This window comes from Tinamus guttatus, unplaced genomic scaffold, assembly GCF_059628265.1.
Source record: "Tinamus guttatus ecotype Peru unplaced genomic scaffold, ASM5962826v1 Tinamus_guttatus_pri_ptg000472l, whole genome shotgun sequence".
Classification (NCBI taxonomy): Eukaryota; Metazoa; Chordata; class Aves; order Tinamiformes; family Tinamidae; genus Tinamus; species Tinamus guttatus.
Window position 1 is genome coordinate 2,791,003 of NW_028289006.1, and position 25,336 is coordinate 2,816,338.

Here is a 25,336-nt window from a genome sequence, read left to right on the forward strand (position 1 = left end):
TCTGCCTTCCTTTCATTTTGTGAAGCAGGAGGCAAGCAGAAGCCAGGGCTCCGCGCTGCAAAGCCAAAGCTGCCTCCAAACCTCAAGTGGCCGAAGACAGCCAAGGAGGAGCAAGGGCCCTGCAGCCTAACCCCCACCTGCTTCGCTTTACAACACTGGAAGTGGAGATGAAAACATTGGGAAAGGGTTTTCCTTAGATATAATGACAAGCACACCAAAGAGAAAGTTCTGAAGGATGTTTGAAGAGCCAGGGCTTTAAATCAGGCCTTCGGCAGCTTCTGAAAATGCTCTCTAAGCCTTAACTTATCACACCAGCATGGTCTTCCCTGTCTGCCCGTCCCTTGTGGGCCGCAGGATGGGCTGTGGTGATGGATCAGCTTCCAGCAGGGATTCCTCTCTCCTGTTCAGTAAAGCCACGACGAGCTCCGCTCCAGGGAGCTCACACAGAAGCAGGGACGCGGGAACGTGGCAGCAGGCTGTAAGTACAAGATCACAGCAGAAGAGATGAGCAATGGTCCCCTCCATATGGTGGGGAACAGAAAAAAAATAACTGAGAATGGATTTTTGTAGGAAGCCTCTGTCAAATTTTCTTTGTAACAGATCTAAGCCAAATATAAACCTGGCACTTGCCAGCATCCTACCACGTCTTCCGAGGAAAAACAAGAAACGGGTGCAGCCTCCGCAGGCTGACACAGAGCCAGCAAAAACACTGAGGTTCCCCATCCCTGCTTCCCACCTTGCTTTCACCATATGGGGATACCAGCCACAGTGCTGAAGGGAACGCTCAGCTTGGAAGACGGAGCATCTGAAGGCTACAGAATACAGCAGTTTTCACCCCCTTCCTGGTTGTGTACTTCATTCACCAACTGCTTTAATCCCCTTCTCCTCTAAACCAACTCAGCATCAAAGAGGTTGTGGCTCTGTCTTTGGAGACTGTCATAGCTCAACTGGACAAGTCTCTGAGCAACCTAGCTGGAGCTGCTCTGAGCAAGGGCTTGACCTAGATAACCACCAGAGGTCCCTTCCAACCTGAATTATTCCATGATTCTAGTAGTATATGGCACTAGCTGTGACAGTCATCCTGGGAAAAATCTTTGCACTGTAAATTTTATTTGATTTCCTCCAGAAATATCTCAATATTTATCTCAAGAAAGAAAACACAAGCTTATGATACAGCACCAGTGTTATTACATGTCACCAGCAACCCGTACAATCACACATGTATTTGGCCATATTGATTCAGACTGTTTCCACTGATTGTGGAAAGGAGGAATCTGCAAACCAACTTCCAGAGAAACGGTCCTCACTGCACAACCACGCCACCAGACCAAGCAGGTACAGTGGGGACACGTGGGACTTAGCAGTAGCATGGATACATAATCTGTGAACAGAAGAGTTTTCTCCTTCCTCTTGAAAATTCCTTTGTTGTTCTGGGATGTGGTTTCCTGGGAATGCCGTTTCCCCCGAGCCTGCTCCCAGCAACCTCAGGCAGGGTTCATTTCAGCGAAGTTCATTATTTCTGCAAGGTCAACAGCCTAAGCAAGGTCTCTGGATTCCCTCTGGAGTCTACGATGGGAGAGACACCTGCACAATTGTCATTCACCCCATTAATCTCAGACACCTCTCTTAGAGCAGCATTCATTCGTCCTTCAAAATGCCATGGAAACCACATGAATCATAACATAGAGGTGCCCACTTCTTTCCCTTCATCGGAATAGGCGCAAGCCACAAGCTGAGGTCAACGTTGCTGATGCAGATCTGCAGAGTGCGGTGGATGAGCCTCGGCCCAGGGGACACCTGAGGGCAGCACAGGGCCTACATGGGGGTGCCCCCTTCTCTTACTTCATGAGCACCTGGACAATGGGGAAGGGGATCTCTGCTTCAGCTGGTCCTTAGGGATTCCAAGGCTCAACATAAGGAGGGCAACCCAATATCCTATGACATCTTGGGGTTTGGTGGTCTCCGAAGCAGGATCTTCCTGGAGGTGGGCAGGCAGAAGCAGAGAGGAGAAAAGTGATTCCCTCACGGTCACTAGCAGCAGTAGGAAGAGAAAGACACATAATGGACTGTTCTGCTCCAGCCTCTGAGAGCTGCCACTTGAGGCTCAAATGATGGGGGCTGCAGACACGATTTTCAGACCTCCACTTCAGAGATGATTTCACCTGCAGGCCAGAGCTTATATCCTTGTATCAGCACCTATTTCTGAAGTTCCTTCTGAACTTGCTTTAACACTGCTTTCCTGTTCAGCAGCCCTCGGTTCATCCATTTTCTTGCCTCTAGGTGGTCTTTTGGGGCAAGCGGGTAGATACCGAAACCAAGAGACGGTGCAGTATTTGGTGCCTATGCCAAAGGGAAGATCATAGACATCGGAAACAAGCTGAGCGTTGTCCCCCTCTTCCTTATGGCTTTGCTTCCATGCCAGGAGCCCTCGCTCCTCCTGTGTTCCTGCGAAAAAGTAGTTCATTGTGAATGGAAAACAAAACCAAAAACAACAACAACAACAAACTCTATCCTTAAAATGAAAGTGGCTGTGTTGTGCCTGAGCTGAGGCAAAAATCTGAGTATACCCCACTCTCAAGTAAGGATCCTTCCCTTCAGTTGCCTGTGTCTCTTCTTTCAACTAACAACATGACTACAGACTGATATTTTCTCTAAAATAAACATTGCAAATAAATATTTCTTCAGACCAGGTTGTTCCTGAAAAAAATAAGTTAGTTTTTGATGAACTGCTGGTTTTTTGTTTTGTTTTGTTTTTCAGTCAGAGACCATTTCAGTGATGGGTTCCCCATGTCTCCTGTTTCATCCCTCTCTGGGAAGAGTTCAGGGACATGGTGCTTCATAGTTGTTAGCACGACTCCTGTCCACAGAACTGATTCAATAGTAATGAAGATAAAACAAACCTAGCACAGGCAAAGCTTAATATCTTAGCTCTTTACAAGGAATCCTACCTGGAATGGTGTTATCAAGGAGAAACCCCATGAATCCACCCACAAACATGCCAGTGGTGAGAAGCACCTGTATCACTTGGTCCAGCTGGATGATTCCTAGCAGAAAAACAGCTTAGGGTAGTGATGCAGACAGACAGGTAGTTGTCCAGCAATATAGGCAGTGCCAGCCTGTTCAGACAAGACTGGCAAATCCCAAAACTGACCCTAGCATTTGGCAATGCAAGGGAGATTGATCTTCCTGCTAATTTCAGACCTGCAGTTTTATTCTGCATAATTATTCCATGACCTCGCTGCTAGTGGGCAGGGATGACTCACAAACACATCAAGAGCCTGTCTACCATGCAAGTCACCACAGCACTCTCTCAGGAAAAAAATAAAGCCTTCTGCTCCAAACAAGTTCTGCACTTCCATGACATGATGCCAGGTCATCCTCCACAAATACACTAGTGTCAGCCCCCAAAGAAATACAGGTTTATTTAGTTTGTGGTTTCACCCTAAGTTAATCAGGTGGGCTGCTTCTCTGTGAGGGCTGATATGTGTAAGCCAAATAGTCCATGTAGTGACATGAAATGGAAATACATATTTTTGTTGCATGTGAGCACATAAGAAAGCCTCCTCCATGGAGATCTTGAACAAGATTGAGCCATGGGCTGTTCTCCTGCCCCAGGCCTCAACCTGGAGTGTGTCCCAAGGAAGGGCCCTCAGCGATCCTCAGCCAGAAGGGAGCCTGGCAATGCCAGGGATGATGCAGTAGCAGATTTACACCCCAGATTTCTCCACCCAGGAAAGCAGAGGGCACGAAGAGCAAACCCCAAAGCAACAGGCAACAATCAAAGCACAGGCTCCAGGCCTTTATCTGGAAAACTGCATTTTGAAAGATTTCTCAGGATCGGCCTTTGCTTTAGTTTGTGCGACAGAAAATAGTTCTAAAATACAATGTGGTTTCACTTCTTACCTGTTTGCAGCAGACCACTGTTTTTGCTTGCCCAGTTGGGAATTGTAAGGCCAGCAAACACGGAAAACCCAAAGATAAAGATGTTTCTGGAGGAGTTCATGTCTGTATACTGTACAGAGAAACCACAGACATTACTACTTGCTGTTTATGCGACCATAATTTGTGTTAATGACATAATCTTGGGTGCAAGCACAAGCATAGAGCCAGTGACAGGTGCCACAGTAGAAAGCTGTGTTTAAAGTTGAATCAAAATTAACAAAAGCTTTCAGAAATGTGTATGTGTATATGCATATAGTAGCAATTAGACACTGCAGATGCAGTTAGATGGCAAAGCATGGTCTTCATTTTGTTGACAGGGGTCCCTGAGGTAATCCTACAAAATGGGATTCACCCAGCAAACCACTGAGTGAGCTGGAAATGAAACTTGTTTACCTGAGCCCCATTTTTGGCTTGTGTCCCTCAGCTGATGGTGCCCTCCCCTAAACACACTCAGAGAACAACACAGCCTTGGTTGCACCCATACCATAGGATATAGCAACAAATCAGCCATACAGGCAGTGATGGAAATGTCCTCCTTACTGGTAACCGCTTGCTTCAGAAAGACAGACCATGAAAAGCACCTGAGAATAACCCCCCTAGGGAAATCACTGCCTGCATTAAGGAAGCCATGGGAGCAGCCCAGACCTGCTTGGGTTCTATTAACACTGCTACCTTAAGCAGCAGTAAAATCTGTCCTGACCAGGAACTCCTCTGAGGTTTAGATCTTTGGGTCTAACTTTGTCCTCAGCTTCTCCAAGGAGCTGCCAACACACACGTTCACATTTGCTGCAGCTCACTTATATTTGACTCTGCCTGTTAAGAACATGATTTCAAACCAAAGTCACCTTCCTCGAAGATGAAATGGCGTTCACCAGGCTGTTACCTGCAAATTGGAAATTCCCACTGCCGTGATAACTCCAAACATCACCAGGAACATTCCTCCGATCACAGGGGTGGGTATGCTGGCAAACATAGCACCCACTTTCCCAAAGACGCCACTCAGGAGCATGGCGCAGCCACCAGCAACTATCACCATTCGGCTCCCTACCTGGGGCAAGGAGAAGAAGACAGAGTCACGTGCGTGGTGCAGAGAGGTGGAGGATGGATGGCTCCATGGTGCAGGAGCACACTTAGCAGGAAGTCACTGCACCTCAGATATAAAGCATTTAATTGCACGTTCAGCTCCAAGGTTCAGATAGCCCTGGGTGGGATGGCCTCGTTGCTTAGGAAGTCTGTGTCACAGACTGGTGAAGAGTTATTACAAAAGCCACAATAATTGCAGATCCACACCTATTTATTTTATGCTATCCTTTCCTAATGTTGGCAAGGACTTTAACAGCTTGTTGCTAAACAAAAGTTTATCATTAAACTAAAAGTGCAATAACGATCACACACGAATTTGCTCTTGCTCCAGCCTGGAAATGACTTGGTATCCTCACAAGCTGGGGCTGCAACTGTCCACATAATTTACTGGACAACATTTCTACTAGAAAATGGGATTCTAAAAATGGGTTTCGGCCAGATGTCTGACATGGAGGCCTCTGTTTCCTCAGAAACAGGAATAGGGAGAACAGAGATAGCTAGACAAGCTGTTTAGATCCCTAGCTCCTAGATCTAGCATGTTCTTCCATATTTAATAAAACGCTAGCAAGAGCAGGGGAAATCTGTTGGTCTTCCCCTCTCTGTCATTCTCCGCCTAGCTTCAGTGAAACCAGTTTTGCCTCTTATTTTGCCCTAGGGAGAGCCTTAGAGCCTTCCTTTGCTTTGGGTGAGGCACCAAGTTGTGGCTCTTGTGCAGATCTGCTATGTGAAGAGGAAGCAAAACGTATCTGCAAAACAAAGGGATTAAGAAGACATTTAGAGGTTATGAAAAAAAGAAAGAAAAAAAAACAGCAATATTTATTAGACTTTCAATTCAAGATCTGTCTTGTCACACCAAACCTTGGAAGGCTTAAAGAATTATGCTAAGATTTACAACACTTGTGTGTTAGGCACAGGAATTCTGTAATCCTCTGCAAACATTTTGTAATTCAATTATTTTAATCTTTCTTTGCAAATATCTGAAGATTGTCATATTTCTATCAAGGCCTTTTGCCAATGCTTTCAACAAAAACACTTGCAGTAACTAGTAGTTACTGGAATATTTTTTGGTCAGTAATTGAATATTTCTTGATTGTAAAAGATAAATGAATAAGATTTTGTGGGGAGTTTCAAAATAAGATCAGATACACATTTTCCTTTTCCGTCGGGTATGCTTTTTATATTTCTTGAATTTACAGCTTGGGACATTCTTGCTATCAAAAGTATAATTTAATGAAAGGCAAAGATTCTATCTATTCCAGGATTAGAATGAGGTTTAAGATTCTTAATTTGGCAAAATGACAAACTAACCAGCACATGGAACTGGCCTTAAGGCAAATTAATTAATCCATTGATACCACAATTGAGAGCATATGATTTTGCAGCTTGTAGTTTAGAGTTTGTTTCAATTATGGCAGGAAAATAAGAATTTCTGTTCTCTTATGGTAGAAGAAGTGCAGTTTGCTACTATGAATATGGAGATTCTGAGATCTTTGCCTATTCTTAAATTTTTCATCTTATTTTCTTGAAAACAAGTGGTTGATATTGGCATACTGGACTTCATCCACTAACTTAAATGTAGATGCCTGGTGCTTCTTAAAAGGCAGCTTCTGGCAGCTTCTCCTCTGCTTTGTCTGCCAGTCCCTGTAGATATCTGAGATACCCCAAAACATTTCAGATGGTGCTGATCACCGTTTCAAGCAGGGAAACAAGTCCCTTGTGTTTCCATTTGTCATGAAAAGACACATTTCCAAGGCAAAACCCAAGTGAAATGAAATCTGCCTTGTGCTGTCAGCATCCCATCTATCCCAGCCAAAGCCCTTCCTCTGGTTTAAGACTGATTAAAACAAGGCTCTGCATTTTCTGGATCTTTAAGTATGAATGAGTAACTTTTCCAGAAGTGGGAATCTCAGGAAAACATCTCCCTAAAGACAGGTAGGATGGCATGCTTACCTGAAGAACCTGGAGGACACAGGAAGAACAGATTGATCTGACAGTTATCCACTGTGCTTACATCCTACACGTACAACGCAGGCCACAAACCACAATCCACAAAACAAGGAGCCCAGGCATTTGGTCAATATGCACAGACCACATGGCAACAAGGTGTGTGGGGCAAGAGGCTAAACCAGCCTCCGTGCAGACATCCAGACAACCTTCTCTGCTGGAAACAGCCCCTCACTCAAACACTGATGGCTCAGTCTGTGAAAAACGGTTACTGTTTATTTCATGGTATTTTATAAACCTCGTTGACAATTTCATAGAATAGGAGCCATAAGTCAATTACTGCCTTTACTTACCATCTCACAGTTCTGCTCATATGACAACAGCTTATTTGACAATGATTTAAAAATGTTTTCTGAGTGGCTGCTGGATATACCCACCCCCTGGCTGTAAAGCTGAGTGAAAACCTATCATCTGATTGCCAGGCTTATCTCTTTGATTCGCTTATAAGAGCAATAAGACATTTAAGGGCTTCCCAAAACTTTATAGAGAAGTAAAAACATAAACTTTTACCATCACATTTTATAATTCCAAAGAAAGAGTCTACTTTGCCCATGATTGCCAGTTTTGGGTTATAAAAATGTGGAATTCACAGCCCTAATAAACATTTCTTATATTTTTCCTTCCCTTCCCTTCCCCTCCTTTTTTTGCTTTGCTTATAAATATTTAGGAAAGTACCTACATAGATGGATAGACATACAGATCATAGAATCATAGAATTGGAATCATAGAATCAAGGTTGGAAGGGACCTCTAGAGATCATCTAGTCCAACCCCCCTGCACACGCAGGGTCACCTAGAGCACGTGGCACAGGACTGCGTCCAAGCGGGTTTTGAAGATCTCCAGAGAAGGAGACTCCACAACCTCTCTGGGCAGCCTGTTCCAGTGCTCTGTCTCCCTCACTGTTAAGAAATTTTTCCTTAAGTTCCTGTGGAACTTTTGATGCTTCAGTTTGTGGCCATTACCTCTAGTTCTGTCTGTGGCCACCAGTGAAAAGAGGCCAGCACCATCCTCCTCACTGTCTCCCTTGAGGTACTTATAGACACTGATCAGATCCCCTCTCAGCCTTCTCTTCTCCAGGCTGAACAGATACAGATAGATGTGGATAGACAAATAACTTTGATAAATGTATTTCCGGAAGTTTGCAGAATAGCTCACAGCATAACATGCTCTCTTTAGTCCTACATACCAGGTGCCACAAGTAACAGCAGTGTGTACTTCTCCCATATTCAAATCATATGTGGTGAAAAAGCAGGAATGGCTACCTAGGCTCCACACTTTGGACAGTCTGGCCGAGAGGGTCACCAAGTGCCCCCGGGCAGGAAGCATCTTTCTTTTGTGTAGTGGGTCCAGCAAGAGCTGGGCTAGGGTCAATTCCCAGGTCCCAAGCACATACCCAGGGTGAATGACCTGCTCATAAATACACTCTGGGGACACATCCCTGAGCGGGCTCTGACCCTCCTTGGCGAGCGCTGTAACGGCCACCTCGCTGTGGTGACGCTCACCTTGGTGATGCCCAGGGCGCCCACGTTCTCGCTGTAGGACGTGGTGCCGTTGCCGGTGCCCCAGGCCCCAGCCAGGAGGCAGCCGATGCCCTCCACGCCGATGCCCCGGTTGATGGCCTGCTCGGGAGGCGGCGGGGCGCCCGACAGGCGGGCACACGCGTAGTAATCACCTAGTGACTCCAGCATGGAGGAAATCACCCCGGCTATGATGCCAAATATCCCGGCCAGGCTGACAGTTGGGACTCCCCATTGCCCTGCAAAGAAAGAGCCCAATTCAGGCTCAACGGCATCAAGCTTGCTCTGAGGCCTACTAATGGCCAAAGCAGCGGAGGCACATGCAAGTGTTTTGCCTTATCACCCAACCAAGCCCAGGGCGGCTGCTTGGGTTCCTTTCACCTCCCCATTGCGGCCATAGGTGAGGGCACAGGCTGGTGAGGCCCCCAGGAGAAGCAGCAGCAGGAGCAGCAGGAGGAGCAGCCGGAGAAGCTGGAGCAGCAGCAGGAGCAGCAGGAGGAGCAGCAGCAGGAGCAGCCAGAGAAGCCGGAGCAGCAGGAGCAGCGGGTGGCGAGGCGGACGCGGGCACCACGCTACCTGGGTAGGGGAAGCGGAACCAGGGAGCCTGGGACAGGACGTCCCCTCGCGTGTCGGTCCGAGCCGAGTGGCCGTATCCTGCCGGGTCTGCGGGGAGCACGTTGGTCACCGTGAGCACGTAGCAGAGCAGCCAGCTCAGGGAGAGCCCCAGCAGCACCTGTCCAGCACAGGCAACGGCGGCATCGTGTTAGGGCGCAGCCACATCTCCATCAGGCTGATAGGGCCACCACAGGGCAGCACAGGGTCTGGGGCAGGATGTTTGCCAGTCTGGCCCCCCTCTCCATATACCCCATGGAGAAAGGGTGCCAGCTGGGTGCATGTCCTGGCTCCCTCCCTCGCAGAGGGTGGTGGTACCTTCTTGCCCCCAGCACCCTCCCTTGCCAAGAGCAGTCCTGGGGGGAGGTGCACTGGGTAACTGAAGAGGGCTCCACCGCGTTCAGGAAGTGTTCTTTCTGATTATCCAAATAACAAAATAAATGACTAGAGAAAATAGGAATCAGAGACCAGCTCCAGCACATGAGGTGCTGAGCAGCTTGCGTTTCTGAGATACAGATGGCTGTTCTACACTAAGATGAAACCAGACTGCAACATAGGTGAGGCTGGGAAACTCTTACTGTGCTGGAAGTGAGTGGAAACAATGTCTGAGCCCAGACAGCCTGAACCAGGTTAGCCCAGTCACTCTGTCATCACCAGGAAATGTAACTTACTGGGAAGATCTGGAAGAGGTAGATCTTAGAGAAGTGGCACTTCTTGCCTTTCTGGTAAGATGGCAAAGGCACAGGAACATCTTTCAGGTACTGAGAGAAGAGAACTATGAAAGCAATAGTCCTATGGAGAGGGAAAAAAAGAGATCATGAGACAAAAAAATCCCCCCAAAATCAGGCTCTAGGCACTACAGAAAGGGTCCCTACTCTGTCAAGGCTGAAGGGGAACAAGCTTCCCATTAGAAGCTATTAGAGTTTTGTTATGCTTGCTATTGTTTCGTTTTGTTTTGTTTTTCTCCCTTTCATTCCAAGATGTGATGTGTGTTCCACATCACTGCTATCATTGAGTATGATACCATTGCCAGAAATTTAAAACTGATGCTGAGTAAAAGAAAGACATAAGAGACATGCAAGGTCCAGGCTGGCAGATGTACTAGAAATACAGAATTTGTTGGCTTCCTGATTTCAAGTTTACTTACGCTGCTTATAAGTTGCAAACACAACTGGAGTACTGGGGTCTTGTTCAGTGGAGGGAACAGAGCGCCCCACAGGTCCTGCCTGCACAAGCAGTGGTGCCACCCTCGGGAGAGCCCTCCCGTGGTGCCTTGCGGGGCATGGCTTTCCTGGCCACACATGAAGGGCAGAGCATGGCTGACCACTCTACCACACCTGCCCTCTTGATGGGTTGTCCAAAGTACTTGCCCCTACCTGGCTATGGACCTTGTTCTCATAGTGGTGGCCACAGTGCAGCTCTTCTCCCACCCTGGCTATGGGGCTGAACCTCCTGGAAACCCCAGTTACATGCAGGTGATTTATTTGAAATAGAATTTGGCAATTTACACTAAATTACATTTAGGAGCTTTGGGAAGAAATGGTATTTTTCCATGAGTGAAAAGGTCACATGAGCTGTAAGTACAATATGGGTGGCCATCTTCCTACCTGTCTCCACACATTAACTCAAAGCCTGGCTACCTGCAGAGCCCAGGGCTCCAGAGACCCCCCCAAAAACAGGCTACATCTCCACCAGAGGGAGACTGTTCTTTCTTTAAGGACAGGTAGAACGCTAGCAGTGCAAAAGAAGCACTAGCCTCACCTCTCTGCAGAGGCATGCCACCACGTACAGCCAAAGGAATATGACTCATCAATCAAAGCACTGAATGGTGAAGCAGAAAGTTTGAGGAAGACCTGCTTTGCATTCTTTGTTTCCAAAGAAACAGAGCCCAGGCCGGCTGCGTCAGTGCACATTTTGCGTATTTGCACTTACAAAGGGACTCAGCACTTTATGAATCACCGAGGAGCAGTCTTCTATCTTGGGTAGGTGTCACCGCTCATTATTCAGATTGCCTGATACATCCTGTTAATAGAGGCTATTTTCAGTTGCTTTGAAATTCTTCCTAACTCTAACTATTCAAGATGAAAATTTCCATGGAAAACATCTGCCTTGGGCCAAATATTTCTGGAAAATATATCCCAAACCTATTTTCAATAATAACACTCAAGAAATAGACATAGTATGACCTGTGTTGAGAGGTGATTTTTGCCCTGAACAGTAGGAGAAAAGACTTAAGATTCAATAAGACTTGATCTTTGGGGTGAGGGATATTGCTCTTTCTCATGAAAATATGCTCAAGTATGATCAATGTGTACAAATGAACATTTATCGTAGGTCCCAAGTGCTTGGCAAAGCCATCTCTGACTTTAAAACTTGCAGCCCATAAAGGTGCTGAGCTTTTCGGGTATGTCCTCACCTCACTGATGAAATATGTATGCACGGCCATCAGGGAGCAGATGAGCACACACTAGCTCACATGTTGAAGCTAACAGTGGGCTTTGCTTGCGATGGGTGCTCTGGGATGTGATGGGGCTGGGTAGCAGGGCCAAGACCACAAGCCTTGTGTCTCCCCCCTTCTTTGTCACTTACACAGCATGGAGGAAGCAGCCTCACAGCAAAAGAGGACACAACCCAGATAGCTCAGAGCATAATGACCAGGCTGTGGCAAAGGAGTGTGAGTCATGAAAGAGAGGAGCGAGATTAACGCATGCAGGAGATGGGAGAGAAAGGAAACAGACAGAAAAGGTGGCCAGGATTGAGGGTCCAGCTGACCAGCTGGCTCAGGAGGAGCAGCCAGGAGCACAAGCTCAGCCTGGGGCCAGAGAGAGAGCTGGGAGTGTGTCCCCCAAAAGCACATGGCCTCCCAGGGGCTGCAGTCAAACCCAGTTGCTGAACCCTCAAAGGCAGCTCTGACACCACTAGCAAATCAGTCAAGAGTCCATAGGGCAAATAGCAAACTAATGTGGTACATTGCCCCAGGCTCAAGTCTGCATGATGGATGTGAAAGTGTCAAGTACGCAGATGAACCATGCAGTGGCTTTTCTAACTTTTTTATTTGTTTCTGGAGTGCCAAGGAAGTCCTACCACCAAACATAAGGGTACACATGCACAAATGCCTCTGAAAGGACAACCTTAATGTTGCAAAGCCACATATGCATAATGTAAGTATTTCCAGACCTCCCGGGGCCTCTTAGGAGAAAACAATTCATCCTAATCATGTGAAAACAATATATATTGCTGTCTTGACCTGAGGAATACCTAACTTGGAGAACTTAATTTTTCCATTTTAGAAATGTCTTTTTAAGTTAAATTCTGAGTATGTGAGATACTATATGTAGAGAACTATGATAGGGATTGCCACCAAGAGTCACCATAGAAAAGGCTTGTTTACTGACCTGTGAACTCAGGGTTTTCATAAAATGAGATCTTTTTTTTATTTTTTTTTTTGCTTTGTTGCTGAAGGTTCTAAGCTCCTGGAGAATAATTTATGCCATGCTGATGTTTTTCACAAGCCTGTCACATGTTAGTGCTCAACAAATTATTCCTCAATCCCCACAGAAGCCTGCTACAGATTATAAGATTTGATTTTATGTTAGAGGGAGATGGTCTGTGTTCACACAGTTTTCCCAAGGGGAGCTGAGACTTACATGAATGATATGCCCCAGTGTTGCCCAGCATCATCTCCAGCCGAGTCAAAGAGAGGTAGCGCAACCAAGGTGATGGTTGGGGCTATTGTCAGAGGGCCAATGAATCTCATCAGAAATCCAATCAGGCCAGAAAATCCAACAAAGATTTGAAAGCAGGAAGCTACCATGATAGCTCCTTGCACCTGGAAAAAAATGGAGGAAAAGAGCAGAGGTTGAAAGGAGCTCTACCTGTTAAGACTTTTCTTAAAAAGGGGAGTGGAAAACAAGCGTGACAGCTTGACTCAGCTCCCAGTGACAGACAGGCATGGAGGTTTCACTCCAATGACAGGAAGAGCTGGTTGAGCATCATGTGTAGAGAAGGGCCACCAAAGCACCAGCACATCAACCCACCCTTGGCTGACGAGTTTGGATGATCCCCAGAACCAAGTGCCTGGTTACTCAGAACTACAAAATGGTTGAGGGTGGAAGGGACCTCTGGAGACTGTTTAGACCAACACTCCTGCTCAAGCAGGGACACCTAGAGCATATTGCCTGGGATTGTGTCCAGGTGACTTTTGAATATCTCTGAGATATTGATACCTCTGAGACTCCACAATCCCTGGGCAACCTGTGACAGTGCTCTGTCACCCTCACAGTAAAGAAGTTTTTTCTCATATTCAGACAGAACATCATTTGTTTCAGTTTGTGTCCATTGCCTCTCGTTCTGCTGCTGGACACCACTAAAAATACTCCAGACCTGCCCTCTTGACAAACTCACTTCAGAACATTGATAAGATTCCCCCTTCATGCTTCTCTAGACTGAACAGTCTCAGGTCTAGCAGCCTTTCTCATATGAGAGATGCTCCTGCCCCTTAATCATCATAGTAGCCCCTTACCTGTGTTATCCTCACCAGCCCCATGGCAGTGGGTTAGCAGAGGTGAAGAGATACACACGTATTGATTATATGACATTATCTAATCAAACTGTCTTTGGGATTGCAAGGAGGTACGTGCTCAAGCAGGTGAACACAAAGATTTCTTTGAGTCCCCTGTACAGCACAGCACACAGAGGAGAATGTGGCTAACTGGGCATTGCAGCATACTGATAGGAGAGGAGGGCAGTTATAGCCAGACATCTGTTTCTGTCTGAGTATTGGTTCCCCCCAGGGCACAGATGTATCACCCTGAGCCTCCCTTTGTTTGACAATCACTGTTCAAGTAGCCAGCGGTTACATCCTGAAGGTTGGTTTGCTGCTCAGGTCAGCTCCAGGCAGGACGCTCTTCTCTGCTGTCACAGATGGAGTGACATGTCTGGGCCAGGGTTGTCTGAAGTGTTAAGCAGCTTCCTCTAGCTCTGGCTCAAGAGGGAAGAGAAATAACCTCAGCCTGCTGATAAAGCTCTAGCCTGAACGGGAAGGACAGAAGTCCCTGTGTGACAGAATATTATCTACATGTATCCACAGGGATGGCACTGTGCACTATAGAGCGAAGTCTTAAGGATCCTGGAGTGCTTTTCAAAGCACATGACATACAGATCAACAAATTCAGCCACAGTCATTTCTGATTAGGTAGTAGATCTAGAATAAGGCAACAAGATCTCCGACCCTTCATCCTCTCCTCTGGTCATAGAATCATAGAATCATAGAATGCTTAAGGTTGGACGGGACCTCTAGAGATCATCTGCACCTGCACACACAGGGTCACCTAGAGCACATGGCACAGGACTGCATCCAAGCAGGTTTTGAACATCTCCAGAGAAGGAGACTCCACAACCTCTCTGGGCAGCCTGTTCCAGTGCTCTGTCAGCCTCACTGTTAAGAAATTTTTCCTTAAGTTCACGCGGAACTTTTGGTGTTCCAGTTTGTGGCCATTACCTCTAGTTCTGTTGGTGGCCACCGCTGAAAAGAGGCCAGCACCATCCTCCTCACTGCCTCCCTTGAGGTACTTACAGACACTGATTAGATCCCCTCTCAGCCTTCTCTTCTCCAGGCTGAACAGGCCCAGCTCCCTCAGTCTCCCCTCATAGGGCAGATGTTCCAGGCCCCTGATCATCCTTGTAGCCCTGAGTTGGACTCTCTCCAGCAGCTCCACATCCCTCTTGTACTGTGGGGCCCAGAACTGGACACAATACTCCAGATGTGGCCTCACCAGGGCTGAGTAGAGGCCTCCCTCGACCTGCTGGAGATGCTCTTCTTAATGCACCCCAGGATCCCATTGGCCTTCTTGGCCATGAGGGCACACTTCTGCCTCATGGTCAACTTGTCGTCCACCATGACACCCAGGTCTTTCTCTTTTTCTTATTATCTAAAGTTGTGCCCTTTCGCTTCTTTTTACCAAGTTTCTAGTGCACAGAAGGGGTTCTTTCCTCAGAAATATCTTCTCTTCCTTCTTTCCTCAAAGGCAACCACGCTGCATGGCAAAAGGATCTGACTAGACCAATGGAGACCTTGAAGGGACCATAAATATATCCTGTTTAAAATCAGCAAAGCACTTGCTTTTCTACTGGAAAACAGATGCAGCAGACTGAGGTTCAGAGTCACGTGGGGGATGAGGGTTTTCTCAGCACTTTTGGCCCTGCCATAGTCATGAGCTTGTGTGAAAGCAAGCAGTCCTGACGCAGAACCAGTACCACTGAAAATATAATACAGTTATGCAGGTTCCCTGTCACAAACAGATGCTGAGCTGCCTGTAATGCAGCCTTCAGTCTGCCTTGACTCAGTGTTTTCTCTTGGGAAAATCTCCCCCGATCCTTGCTCACTCAGGAACCGTGTGTCATGTCAAGAGTTCATTTTGTACAGCCTGTCCGTAGGGATTACCTCTCGCATCCGCGTCTGCCAGACTTGGATGAACTCTGGCGAAGAGGCATTCACTAGGGTGGCGTTCTGTGTCCAGGCAGGGCACTTCCACTTGGGGAGAGACAGCATGGCCAGGGTAGGGGTCAGGAATGCAAAAGTCCCTCCTTGGATTATAGGCAACCTGGAAGGAACACAAAGAGAAAAGCTGAAGAGTGTGAATGCTGGTATCTGAGTTCTGTAGGAATGAGAGAAATAGAAGTAAAATAAATTGAAAACAAATGAAAAATCAGTCTGCTCATAGTCTCTGACAATGTCTTTAGAAATGTTCTGGCAGGTCTCCACCACTGACAGTGCTTGGGAATTGTTGTCCATTGCTCTTAAGAGGAGCATCAGGGAAAGAGTCCATGTTTAAACATTTAAAATCAAAAGAGATGCCGGTTTAAGGAAAAAAATGTGTGATCAGATCATTTGTCTGACCAGATAGCAGAGCTGCATATAGTAAAACAACAATGAAAAGAAAATCTGAAGGAGAAGGGAAGACTGAGGAAGAAAGAGGGTGAAATACTCCAGAAAAAAAAAAAAAAAAAAAAAGTCTTAGCACTGATAAGGCTTCTAGGTAGAGATCTTGCCAAGATTCTAATCCTTCCTCTGATCCCTTCAGCTGCCTTGATTTTCTTCATGACCTTCTTATAAACACAAGCACATAGAATGGCTATTCCCCGCCCCATAACCATCTTCAGACTGCTGGGAGAAATTGAGCCTTAGCTTTAGTACACTGGGTTCTAAAGTTAATTAATTCCTCTGTTCTCTTCCCACCGCCACAGGAAGGGAAACCTGCATGGGCAGGTCTGCGCATTCTGGCCTCGGAAGAGCACGGCACTTCCCGCATGCTGCACATCTCCTCGCCTAGAGGAACCCTCCCTCTTGAAACCCAAGCTGAACCTGAACGCTGATGCTGCAAGCCCTGAACAAGTCATCACCCCTCAGCTCGGTTCTTTAAAGAAGAAAGCGGTCCCAAAACCTTGAGCTGGAAGCTCTTATGGCACCTGTGTAGAACACCAGTGGCATACTGACTCAAGTGAATACTTCTGCAGAGAAAGAACTTCCCTGAACTAGGGGCATTTTTACCATTGCCTGGAAAACACCGGAAAATAAAGGATGATATAGACGTATCAGCAACACCTCTCCCTCACTAAAACAAATATTTACAGGACTACACTTAGTGGTATAAATGCCGTGTACAACCGAACCATTGTTCAGGACTTTGCAGTAACTCATATTTGAATATCAGTCATCAATGGAGTCACTTGTTTGTAGCATTTAGTTGAACATGTTGCATCCTTCAAAGAATCTTGCTGGGCAAGGCAAAAAATAAACAAAAAGAAACACAGGAGGCCCAATGCCATGACTGTTGAATTAACAAGAGATTTATAACTCCTGCTGTGATTGCTCTGAAGCTAGTTAGTTGCTGGTGCTAGCGGAGACACGTAGTGATGACACTGGCTTCTTTCTATTGGGGTTTGTGAGACAAAGTACTGTAAGTTTAAAGAAGGAAATGTTATGTGCTGATCAGCATTATATGATATCTGAGCCTGTACTAAGGGGTCTCACAGCAATGATAAGTGACCTGGATCACTCCCAGGAGCCTCTTGGATACAGTCTCTCCAGTGACTGCTTGAGAGTCATCACTGCTTTTTCATGCTGTATAACATGACAGAGCTGCACGTTAAAGTGGGTCAGGCTTTTCCCTTGGCTATGGCTTCTGGAGAGCTGCTCCAGTATTGCACTCGTGCTTAGTAGGAATCTACTAATTTCCTACGTTCATAGCCAGTTCCTATCTATTTGTTCACATGCCAACATTGTCTTTTAGCTGAAATAATTTCTCCTCGCCTGATCCCATCCTTTCTTTTCCAGTCTAGCTGCTGGCTGCAGCCATACCCCTCTGAGCCACCACTTTGCCAAGCAAAACAAACCAATTGCACTCTGATTGCTTCCCTAAAATGAACTGTCTACTTTCCCCATGTCACTTTAATGGCTCTGAATTGACTCTGAATTGGTCTTTTTTACGCATGGTCATCATGAACTGTGCACAGTACTTAGCTGAGGGATCCCAAGGACCTTGGACAACAGCCCTGATATTTTACAGTAATTTTCCTTGGCCTTATAGTTACTGTCTTCTTGCCTGTTACGTGGCTCATGGACATCAGCTACTACAGGGTTTGAGAAAAAGAAAAAGTAAGACAAAAAAATATCTGCTTCCTACTTTCTCTTCAGGCTTGCTTTCCCTTCTCTAGCTATGTCACAGCCTAAGTCACCAGCAGGGAATATCATCACACCATTAAAAATCAGGGCTGACAACAAGACAATTGCATCCTCAGCTCAACAGAATACATTTAAGCATAACTTGATCTGTTGTTCCTCATTTAGCTGTTCAGCTACAGGAAATAATGTTCTCTAATACTCTTTCATCCTTGGCTAACAGAGAACAGAAGACGTCACACCTCTCAGGTACTCACTGAGCCATTTGGGAGCTATTCTAGAATGAATCACCCAAATGGCCACCAATAATAAAGGTCATGGTGATACAATCTGTCCTGAATTTAACTGAACAAAGAGTAGCCAGATTCCCTCTCTTCTGTAGCCAGGAAAGGTGACCTGGCCCATGTGGCACACCTGCGGGAAAGTTGCAGTGGAGGAAATGGCGGGGAAGGTATAAATCAGCTTTTGAAACTGGCAGTCTAGATCTTTGGGAGAAAGAAGGTGCTTGCAGATATATCTCTTCTCAGGTACTTCATTTTCTGGGCAGCTGTAAGTTCATCCTCTCACCACTGCTTCTTCAACAGCTCAGCAACAAAGCACATTTACCTTGGTTCAGTTCAGGGGTACCATGAAACCTTGGCATGAGAAGTGCTACCACACAACTGGATATGCTTGAGATTTACTTCTCCCATTTACCCCCTGCCCAAGAGTTTCTCACAGAGTCCTTGTTCCCTTGATCCTGAGCATGGGTCAAAAGGGTCCTGCCTCAACTGAAGGATTCCTGGCATTCAGAGGAAGCAAATACTGTCTGAAGCATACTTTAATGATTTACTGTTTTTCATGGTAGATTCCTTACTAGGACATGAAAAAGTGCATCAGAAGATGCAAAAGTCAGAGTACTTAGTGAGCTGATCCTGCAAAAGTATCATGTACAGTGATTTTGTGATGTTTTGGCATGAGCCTGATGATTAGCCAGAGATGGCAGATAATCCTCACTGATAGGTAAGTTCTACTGCAAGCCGGTCAGTGAGCACAGAGCAATTGTATCTACAGCTGGTTTTCTCACATGTCCCATTTCTTGCATTTGGCCTACCTGACTCCAAAGAAGACTTGCAGTAGAGTGCAAATCCCTGAGACAAAGAAGATGGTGCTGATCAGGTGGCTCTGGGTGAGAAGGTCATGTTGGAGGCACAGTTCTTTGGAGAGGATCAGAGGGATGGCCACAAGACCTCCCATGGCTGTCAGGAAATGCTAGGAGCCACAAAGAAAAAATGGGTAAGGAAGGATGCAGAACTGGCCATGTATTATTATTGGGTCACTGAGGGAAATATAACAGCAAGTTATAGACCAGTGCTTGTGTGATACCAGTATTACTCATACTCCTGCTCTTTAGCCAACTTGAATTCTCTGCTAGGAGCAGTTCCAATGCACCCATGAGAACAGCAATGCTCAACACTAACTTCCCCCACTTTCAAGGCCCCCAACCCTTTTGTAGTATTCTGGACTCCCCAAATTGCTGTCAGAAGGGACCTGTTTATCCCTAGCACTTTCACACACTGCTGCTGGGAACACTCTTCCAGGAAGGTGGAAATATCCCATGGCAGGGGAAGAGAGTGACCAGGCTAGGTGAGTGCAAATGCAAGTTTCGATATCTCTCTTTTTTTTTTTTTTTTTTGTACCAGAAACTAAAATCCTTCATTTTCAGGTTCAGATTCTTTGCTACCAAAACATTTCTCACACCACATATTTATTTATTTATAAATAACCCCCAAAATGGATGACAAGTAATGGAAAAATCAGGCCCTATATTTTTTCAGAAGGATCACAAACATATTTCGACAATGAACTTCAATTAATTACTAGGTATGAAAATATTTTTTTCAAACAGTTTTGCTTTAAATGTTGACCTCATTTGCAGTAAACAGTGGATTAATCCAAGGTGATTTTAGTTGTCACTTCCCAGTTCTCATCTTGTAGCACAAGCCTGCAGTGTTGGAACTGGTGGTGCTTAATACCTCACAGTACTCGTTATAAATTATGTTTTATTAAAATAATGATGATGGAGATGTGTTCATATAACCTTCTTTTTATGCTGTCTGACATTGAGATCGACACTTAAAGAAACAAAGTGCCCACCAAGCTCAGTCCATCGTTAGCTTGACATGTCTCTTTACACCAAGTGACGTTGCTAATATTGGGTCATTCAACATGCAGTGCTATGGGCACAGGGCAACGCTGCACGAGCCTTGCTCATGCTATCTCTGCTTAGCTAGGGGTAGCAGAAATTCTGAAGCTTTTAGACATTTGGCTCACCTTTGCAGAGGTATCTATCTATCTAACCTATTCCTACTAACTATTTGCCTCTGACCCTGGGACTCTGCCTTCCTATTTGCACTTCAAAGGGCACAGTGATCAGTGTTTAAGAGATGGTGGGAAGGATTCGATCTCATGGAGTTCTCATCCCACAGCTGTAGTCATGCCTGGAGAATGTAAAGCACTTCCAAATTCAGGTTTTGCCCCCCATTATCTGATGGAAAAGCCATTAAACTCCCATCCACCCCACTACTCCTGCTCTCTTCCCAGTCTCACCTGAATGCCCAGCAAGATGCACAGATACCACGGTGGTACCTCCGTGACAGTGTAGGCCAGCTTGCTGCGGCGGCCCTCAGCCCTGCCCTCCCTTGGGCTCTGGGCAGCGAGATCAGCAAAGGGGTGACAGTGGCTCCCATCTTCACCCTGGCGAGCAGGAGAGAGCTCTTGTTAGCCAGAGCCCGACCCAGCGGGCACCAAACTGCTGCTTCTCCTGTGACTGTGCTCCACATCTTGTGGGAACACCTCACCTGTAGCTAGCAGTAAGGCCAAGATAAAAAAAATAACAATAGGGGGAAATTCATACATGGATTAAAATGCCTAGATTAAAATGCATAGATTAATGTTTATACGTTACATGTTTATAGGCCACAGCATCACATCTAGACCAGAAGAGATGCAGAACAATGTCTCGATTAGCTCCAAAGACATATCCGAACAAAATGCAGTAGTATCATTTCTGTTTAGATGAAAACAGAGCAACTATCCAGAAGCAAGAAAGAGGCTGCAAAAGGTCAATCCAAATCTGCATTGTGCCCTATTGTATGTTGTCCATGGCTGTCCCTCACAAGCAGTGTCTTTGACAAAATATCTTAAAACAAGTGGGCAGCAAATACTTGCAGAATAGCAGCATGTTTTATATTTTATTTTCTTCTCTTCAGCCTTCTCTTTCTAGTCTCTTTACCAAACACTCCAATATGTTTCATCTTGATAAACACACCTTCACTTTGTCATGCTAGAAAATCTCTCTAATACTGAGGAACGGGGTGAAACATAGCGAAAACGATGATCTTGGAGACCCCGCTCCCATTTTGAAAGAAGACACGGGCAAAGGCAGGGCCTGCTGAAACCCCCTGCACGTGCTGCAGGAGGCCCATTGACCACAGCGGCCACGGAGGAGCAAGGCTAATGCCACCCCACGCGTGCAGCACCCCAGACACACGGCACCCCAGCTGTGCACACACACACACACACAGAGATCCCTGCACACACACGTGTGACACCCAGGCACTCGCGCTGCCCCACGCACACAGCACCCAAACACACACACAGATCCCTGTGCACACACACACACACCTTGTGCACACACACAGGCACTGCCCTCCTTCTCACCTTGCAGGAATCGCTCAGGCCATGGGAAGCCTCAAAGTTTCGATCTGAATCCAAAAGGCTACTGAGAGCCCCATGCTTGCTTCACTAATCCTCCCCAGCCAGCAAGTCCTCTTCGCACCCGGAGCAGAGGGCCCTTTCCAGGCTGGGATGCCTGGATCTGGCAAGCCTTTCTTGCCCTATTCCTTTCCCTATTTCCCAACCAGTTTGCCAGTACCAAACTCTTTTCTTTATCTTTCAGTCTTACCGGAACCTGTAGACCCTAAAATGCCTAGCAAAGAGAGGTCTCTGCAGTAGCTGTCATGGCTACCTATGAGTATAGCCAAAAACTAACACTGTAATCAAGAAAGAGGGATGTAAAATTAATTTTGGCAGTTACATATAGTTGCATATACGCAGCCACATCTTATTAATCCTGGGAAACTGCATTATTTGCCTGAAATCTCCAATTTTCCAGTCTCTTTCATGGCTGAGTCTCCAAAGCCCCATTTAAGATCATGCTGTTAAAAATGTGCTATTTAATGTGCCTTTTAAAATACAGTGTATTTACTTTGCCCAGACAGTCTGGGAGCAATGCAGGTACTTAAAAACAGATAGGTGAGGGCAGAGTTAATACAAAGAGAGCTCAGGCACGAATTCAAAAAGCAAAAGGCATTCCCGAATAACTCCCCGTGGAGGCGTGTTCACTTTGGAACGAGAGAGCCTGAGCTGTGGATTAGCAAATATACAACAAGGTACTTAAGCTTGCCCATGTGTGGAGCTTTTTCTTTGGGAAAACTATTCCTGGCCACAGCACATACGTGTGGATTGTAAGCCAGGCAGGCAGCAGCAAGCGCCTTTTCTTGGACAAGCCTCCCTCCTTGTCACCTCGGTGGGGACAGCTCTCCCCTGCAGCGCCCCGTTTGCCACGAGGTTTCCCAGCCCAGCTATTGCTGCGTGCTCAGGTGCCCAGGTTGTCCCCTGCCTGCTGCTAGGTACAGGACCAGGACCCGTGTCAGCATTTTAGACAAGCACATCTTGAGAGCAACGGGGTACTGAAGTGCTGGCACCACAGGTAGGAGGTAGAGGAATGATTCCCACTCAGAGGAGTTACAAGTCTGCTCTGAGTTACAGAGGAAGAGGCAGAAGCAGAGGTGACTAATAACAACACAGAAACCTCTGCCTTGCCCTGAGCATCTCTCCAGAGGCTCTGCCCGCAGCTTGCCCCCTCTGCCCGCCCCACCACTCGCAGCAAGCTGGCCAAGAGTTGCTTGAGAAATGGGCAACTTGGGCACCGAGGGGTTAAAAGACTCCTCCAAGCTTGGACGCTCACCTTAGTGTCCATCTGCACAGAGCAGGCAGAAGGTTGCAGGACCCCTTGATACCACCCTTCCTGAGAGCAGAAAAGCAGCTCTTCTCATTTCTGATGGGAGTTGTCTCTGTGCTGAGAAGGGAACAAGGCTGCCATGCCCCTCTCCCAGCCCTATGGCTTTGTCACAGGCACGGTACACCCCTTCCTAACATTCATTTGCAGATGCTTTTATTATCCTGTGACCCTACAGAGTGCTCTCCCCAGCTAAGCCCCAGATCCCTTCTTTGGCCACCTCTCTGTACATTTGCTCCACTACAAATAGATCCAGGAGACAAGGAAACACATCTTCATCAGTCTACATTTCACTTTTACTTATTCTGACATAAAACCCTCTATCCAGGGACACAGTCGCAAGGAGCCACAAGCTCAATTATTTCTTTGACATAGATACACTTGTGCTGCCATTCATCTACTCTCTTATTTTACAAATAACAGAGAGAAAAGAAGCAAAGAAAAACCTCCGAAGAGCAGAAACCACCTCAGGTATGTAACAGCAGCTAGCTTACTTTAGAAAATTATTCCTCAGATTTCTGTTGATAGGAGCTAAGACCGATGTTCACCGCCCACAGGCACCCTTGCAGTCAGTCCAGCCCGGGTTTCCCTTTCTCTGGCTTTTGTAAGACTTGCACCAATATATGTGAGAATTAACCCCCAGAAAAGGGCACACTCACCACGAAGCTGGGGTTATCTAGCCCGTTGCGCTCCTTGTCTGAGGAGGGGGTCATGCCTTCCGCTTTTCTTCACGGACTGCCTTGAAGAAGAAAGAGAAATACAAAGAGGAAAGCCTCCCAGATTGCCACCTGTCTCAGTCAAGGCAGCCCTAAAAAAAAAAAAAAGAGTGAGAAGATGCAGGGGCTGGACTTCAGGAGTCCACCACCGCTCAGTCCTAGTTATTCATGTGAGCAGTATCACAGAGGCATTTCCTTTCCCTTTGGCTTATATAAGTGACTCCTTTTCTCCAGCTGATTAGAGGACTGGCATTCAAACTGGAAAGCAGCCCTGAGTGAATCAGTAACTGATGGCAGAAGAAACTTCCTCCATAGGGAAGGATGCAAGGGGTTTCTGAGAAGCTGGATACCCAGTTTTTCCGGCACAGCCCTGAGAATGTTGCTTCATTATTGATCCAGCTTGCATTTGCCATGTGGGTTGGGCCTGTTTGAAGGGCTTGGTACTGATCTCTAGAAAACTCAGTTTCTAGATGGTTTCACTTATTCTGCATGTAGATTGCTGTGTGTTTTGGCTCAGGTACAAATGTTGTCATCTTGTACAATAATCCTATTGCAACTTGAAAAGAATGAGGATGGCACTGGGAACCTATTTAAGACAGTAACCAATAATCAAGTTATCAGAAGACGATATAAAGGATACAAATAAGATATTAAAAGTATAAAACCACAGAGCAGAGTCCTTATATGGATAAGCATCCTAGCTGAATGTGAATGATCAGATGACCTGAGGCACACAGTTTAGTTAGCCTTATCTTAATAAGCTGCAAATAGCGCTAATGCGCCATCAAGTCATTGCAGCCTCATTCCTCAGATTAAGTATTTGTTTAATTTGATTTATGGTCGTGCCAAGGCAGTAAACAGCAGAGTGGGGCGCAGAGTGCTCCCGCACAGAGGGCCACTGCGATCGCCTATGCACCTCAACCGCTCGCTTGGAACAGCTCCTGGTTTCCAGGTAGGAAGGAGAATATCAGGAAAAAGCTCTGTCCCCTAGTTATCGCGCAGAGCATCTGTGCTCTCAGACCTCAGTCTCAGCTCTTTTCCTGTCTAAATAATCCTAAAAGTCAGTTACAGGAGAAAACAGCTTTGCCCTAAACACCATCAACGAAGCAACGAGCTGTCAGACAGCTGCAGCTGAAGCATCAAAATCAGCAGATGTTTGTGACATTGCTAGACCTCCTGTCCAAATTACCATTACATAGGGCTCTCCCTATATATTTAACTTCATGGGGTGGCATTTCCAGCCACCTTGATCTTGGTATGCAGACATTCCTTTTCCGCAAACTTTAAATGAGAACTATTTTCCTGATCACCCTCAACTCTACTAATTTCCAGCTCAGAGGAAAACCATATTCTCTTAGCAGCTAAGTCACAGAATCACAGAATCACAGAATGGTTGAGGTTGGAAGGGACCTCTAGAGATCGTCAAGTCCAGCCCCCCTGCTCCAGTAGGGACGCCCAGAGCACGTGGCACAGGGTGGCATCCAGGCAGTTTTTGAAGATCTTCAGAAAAGGAGACTCCACAGCCTCTCTGGGCAGCCTGTTTCAGGGCTCTGTCACCCTCAGAGTGGGTGTCAGTAAAGTCCATCTATTCTGATTCATCAATCTTTCTTGATTGTGTGCATCTGCTATCCTTTGTGGCCTACCATCTCTCTCACGCTGTTTTTTTTTTTTTTTTTTTTTGGTCAGGCAATGACAAAATATTCCTCTGGGATTATTCTGT

General features: G+C 46.3%; 1 protein-coding gene across 1 annotated transcript; it reads right to left on the bottom strand.

Annotated features, from left to right (window-relative positions):
* Nucleotides 1-2,079: 2,079 nt before the first annotated feature.
* LOC104566151 (solute carrier family 23 member 1-like) lies at nucleotides 2,080-23,613 on the bottom strand. The gene is made up of 12 exons (XM_088532983.1): nucleotides 23,560-23,613; nucleotides 20,428-20,574; nucleotides 18,932-19,089; nucleotides 15,601-15,760; nucleotides 12,806-12,987; nucleotides 9,830-9,950; nucleotides 9,123-9,279; nucleotides 8,532-8,785; nucleotides 4,826-4,990; nucleotides 3,904-4,012; nucleotides 2,949-3,044; nucleotides 2,080-2,445 (listed from the first exon to the last, which is right to left on the bottom strand). The coding sequence occupies exons 1-12, from the start codon at nucleotides 23,611-23,613 to the stop codon at nucleotides 2,177-2,179; spliced, it is 1,872 nt and encodes a 623-aa protein (XP_088389109.1). The 3' UTR covers nucleotides 2,080-2,176.
* Nucleotides 23,614-25,336: the final 1,723 nt, after the last annotated feature.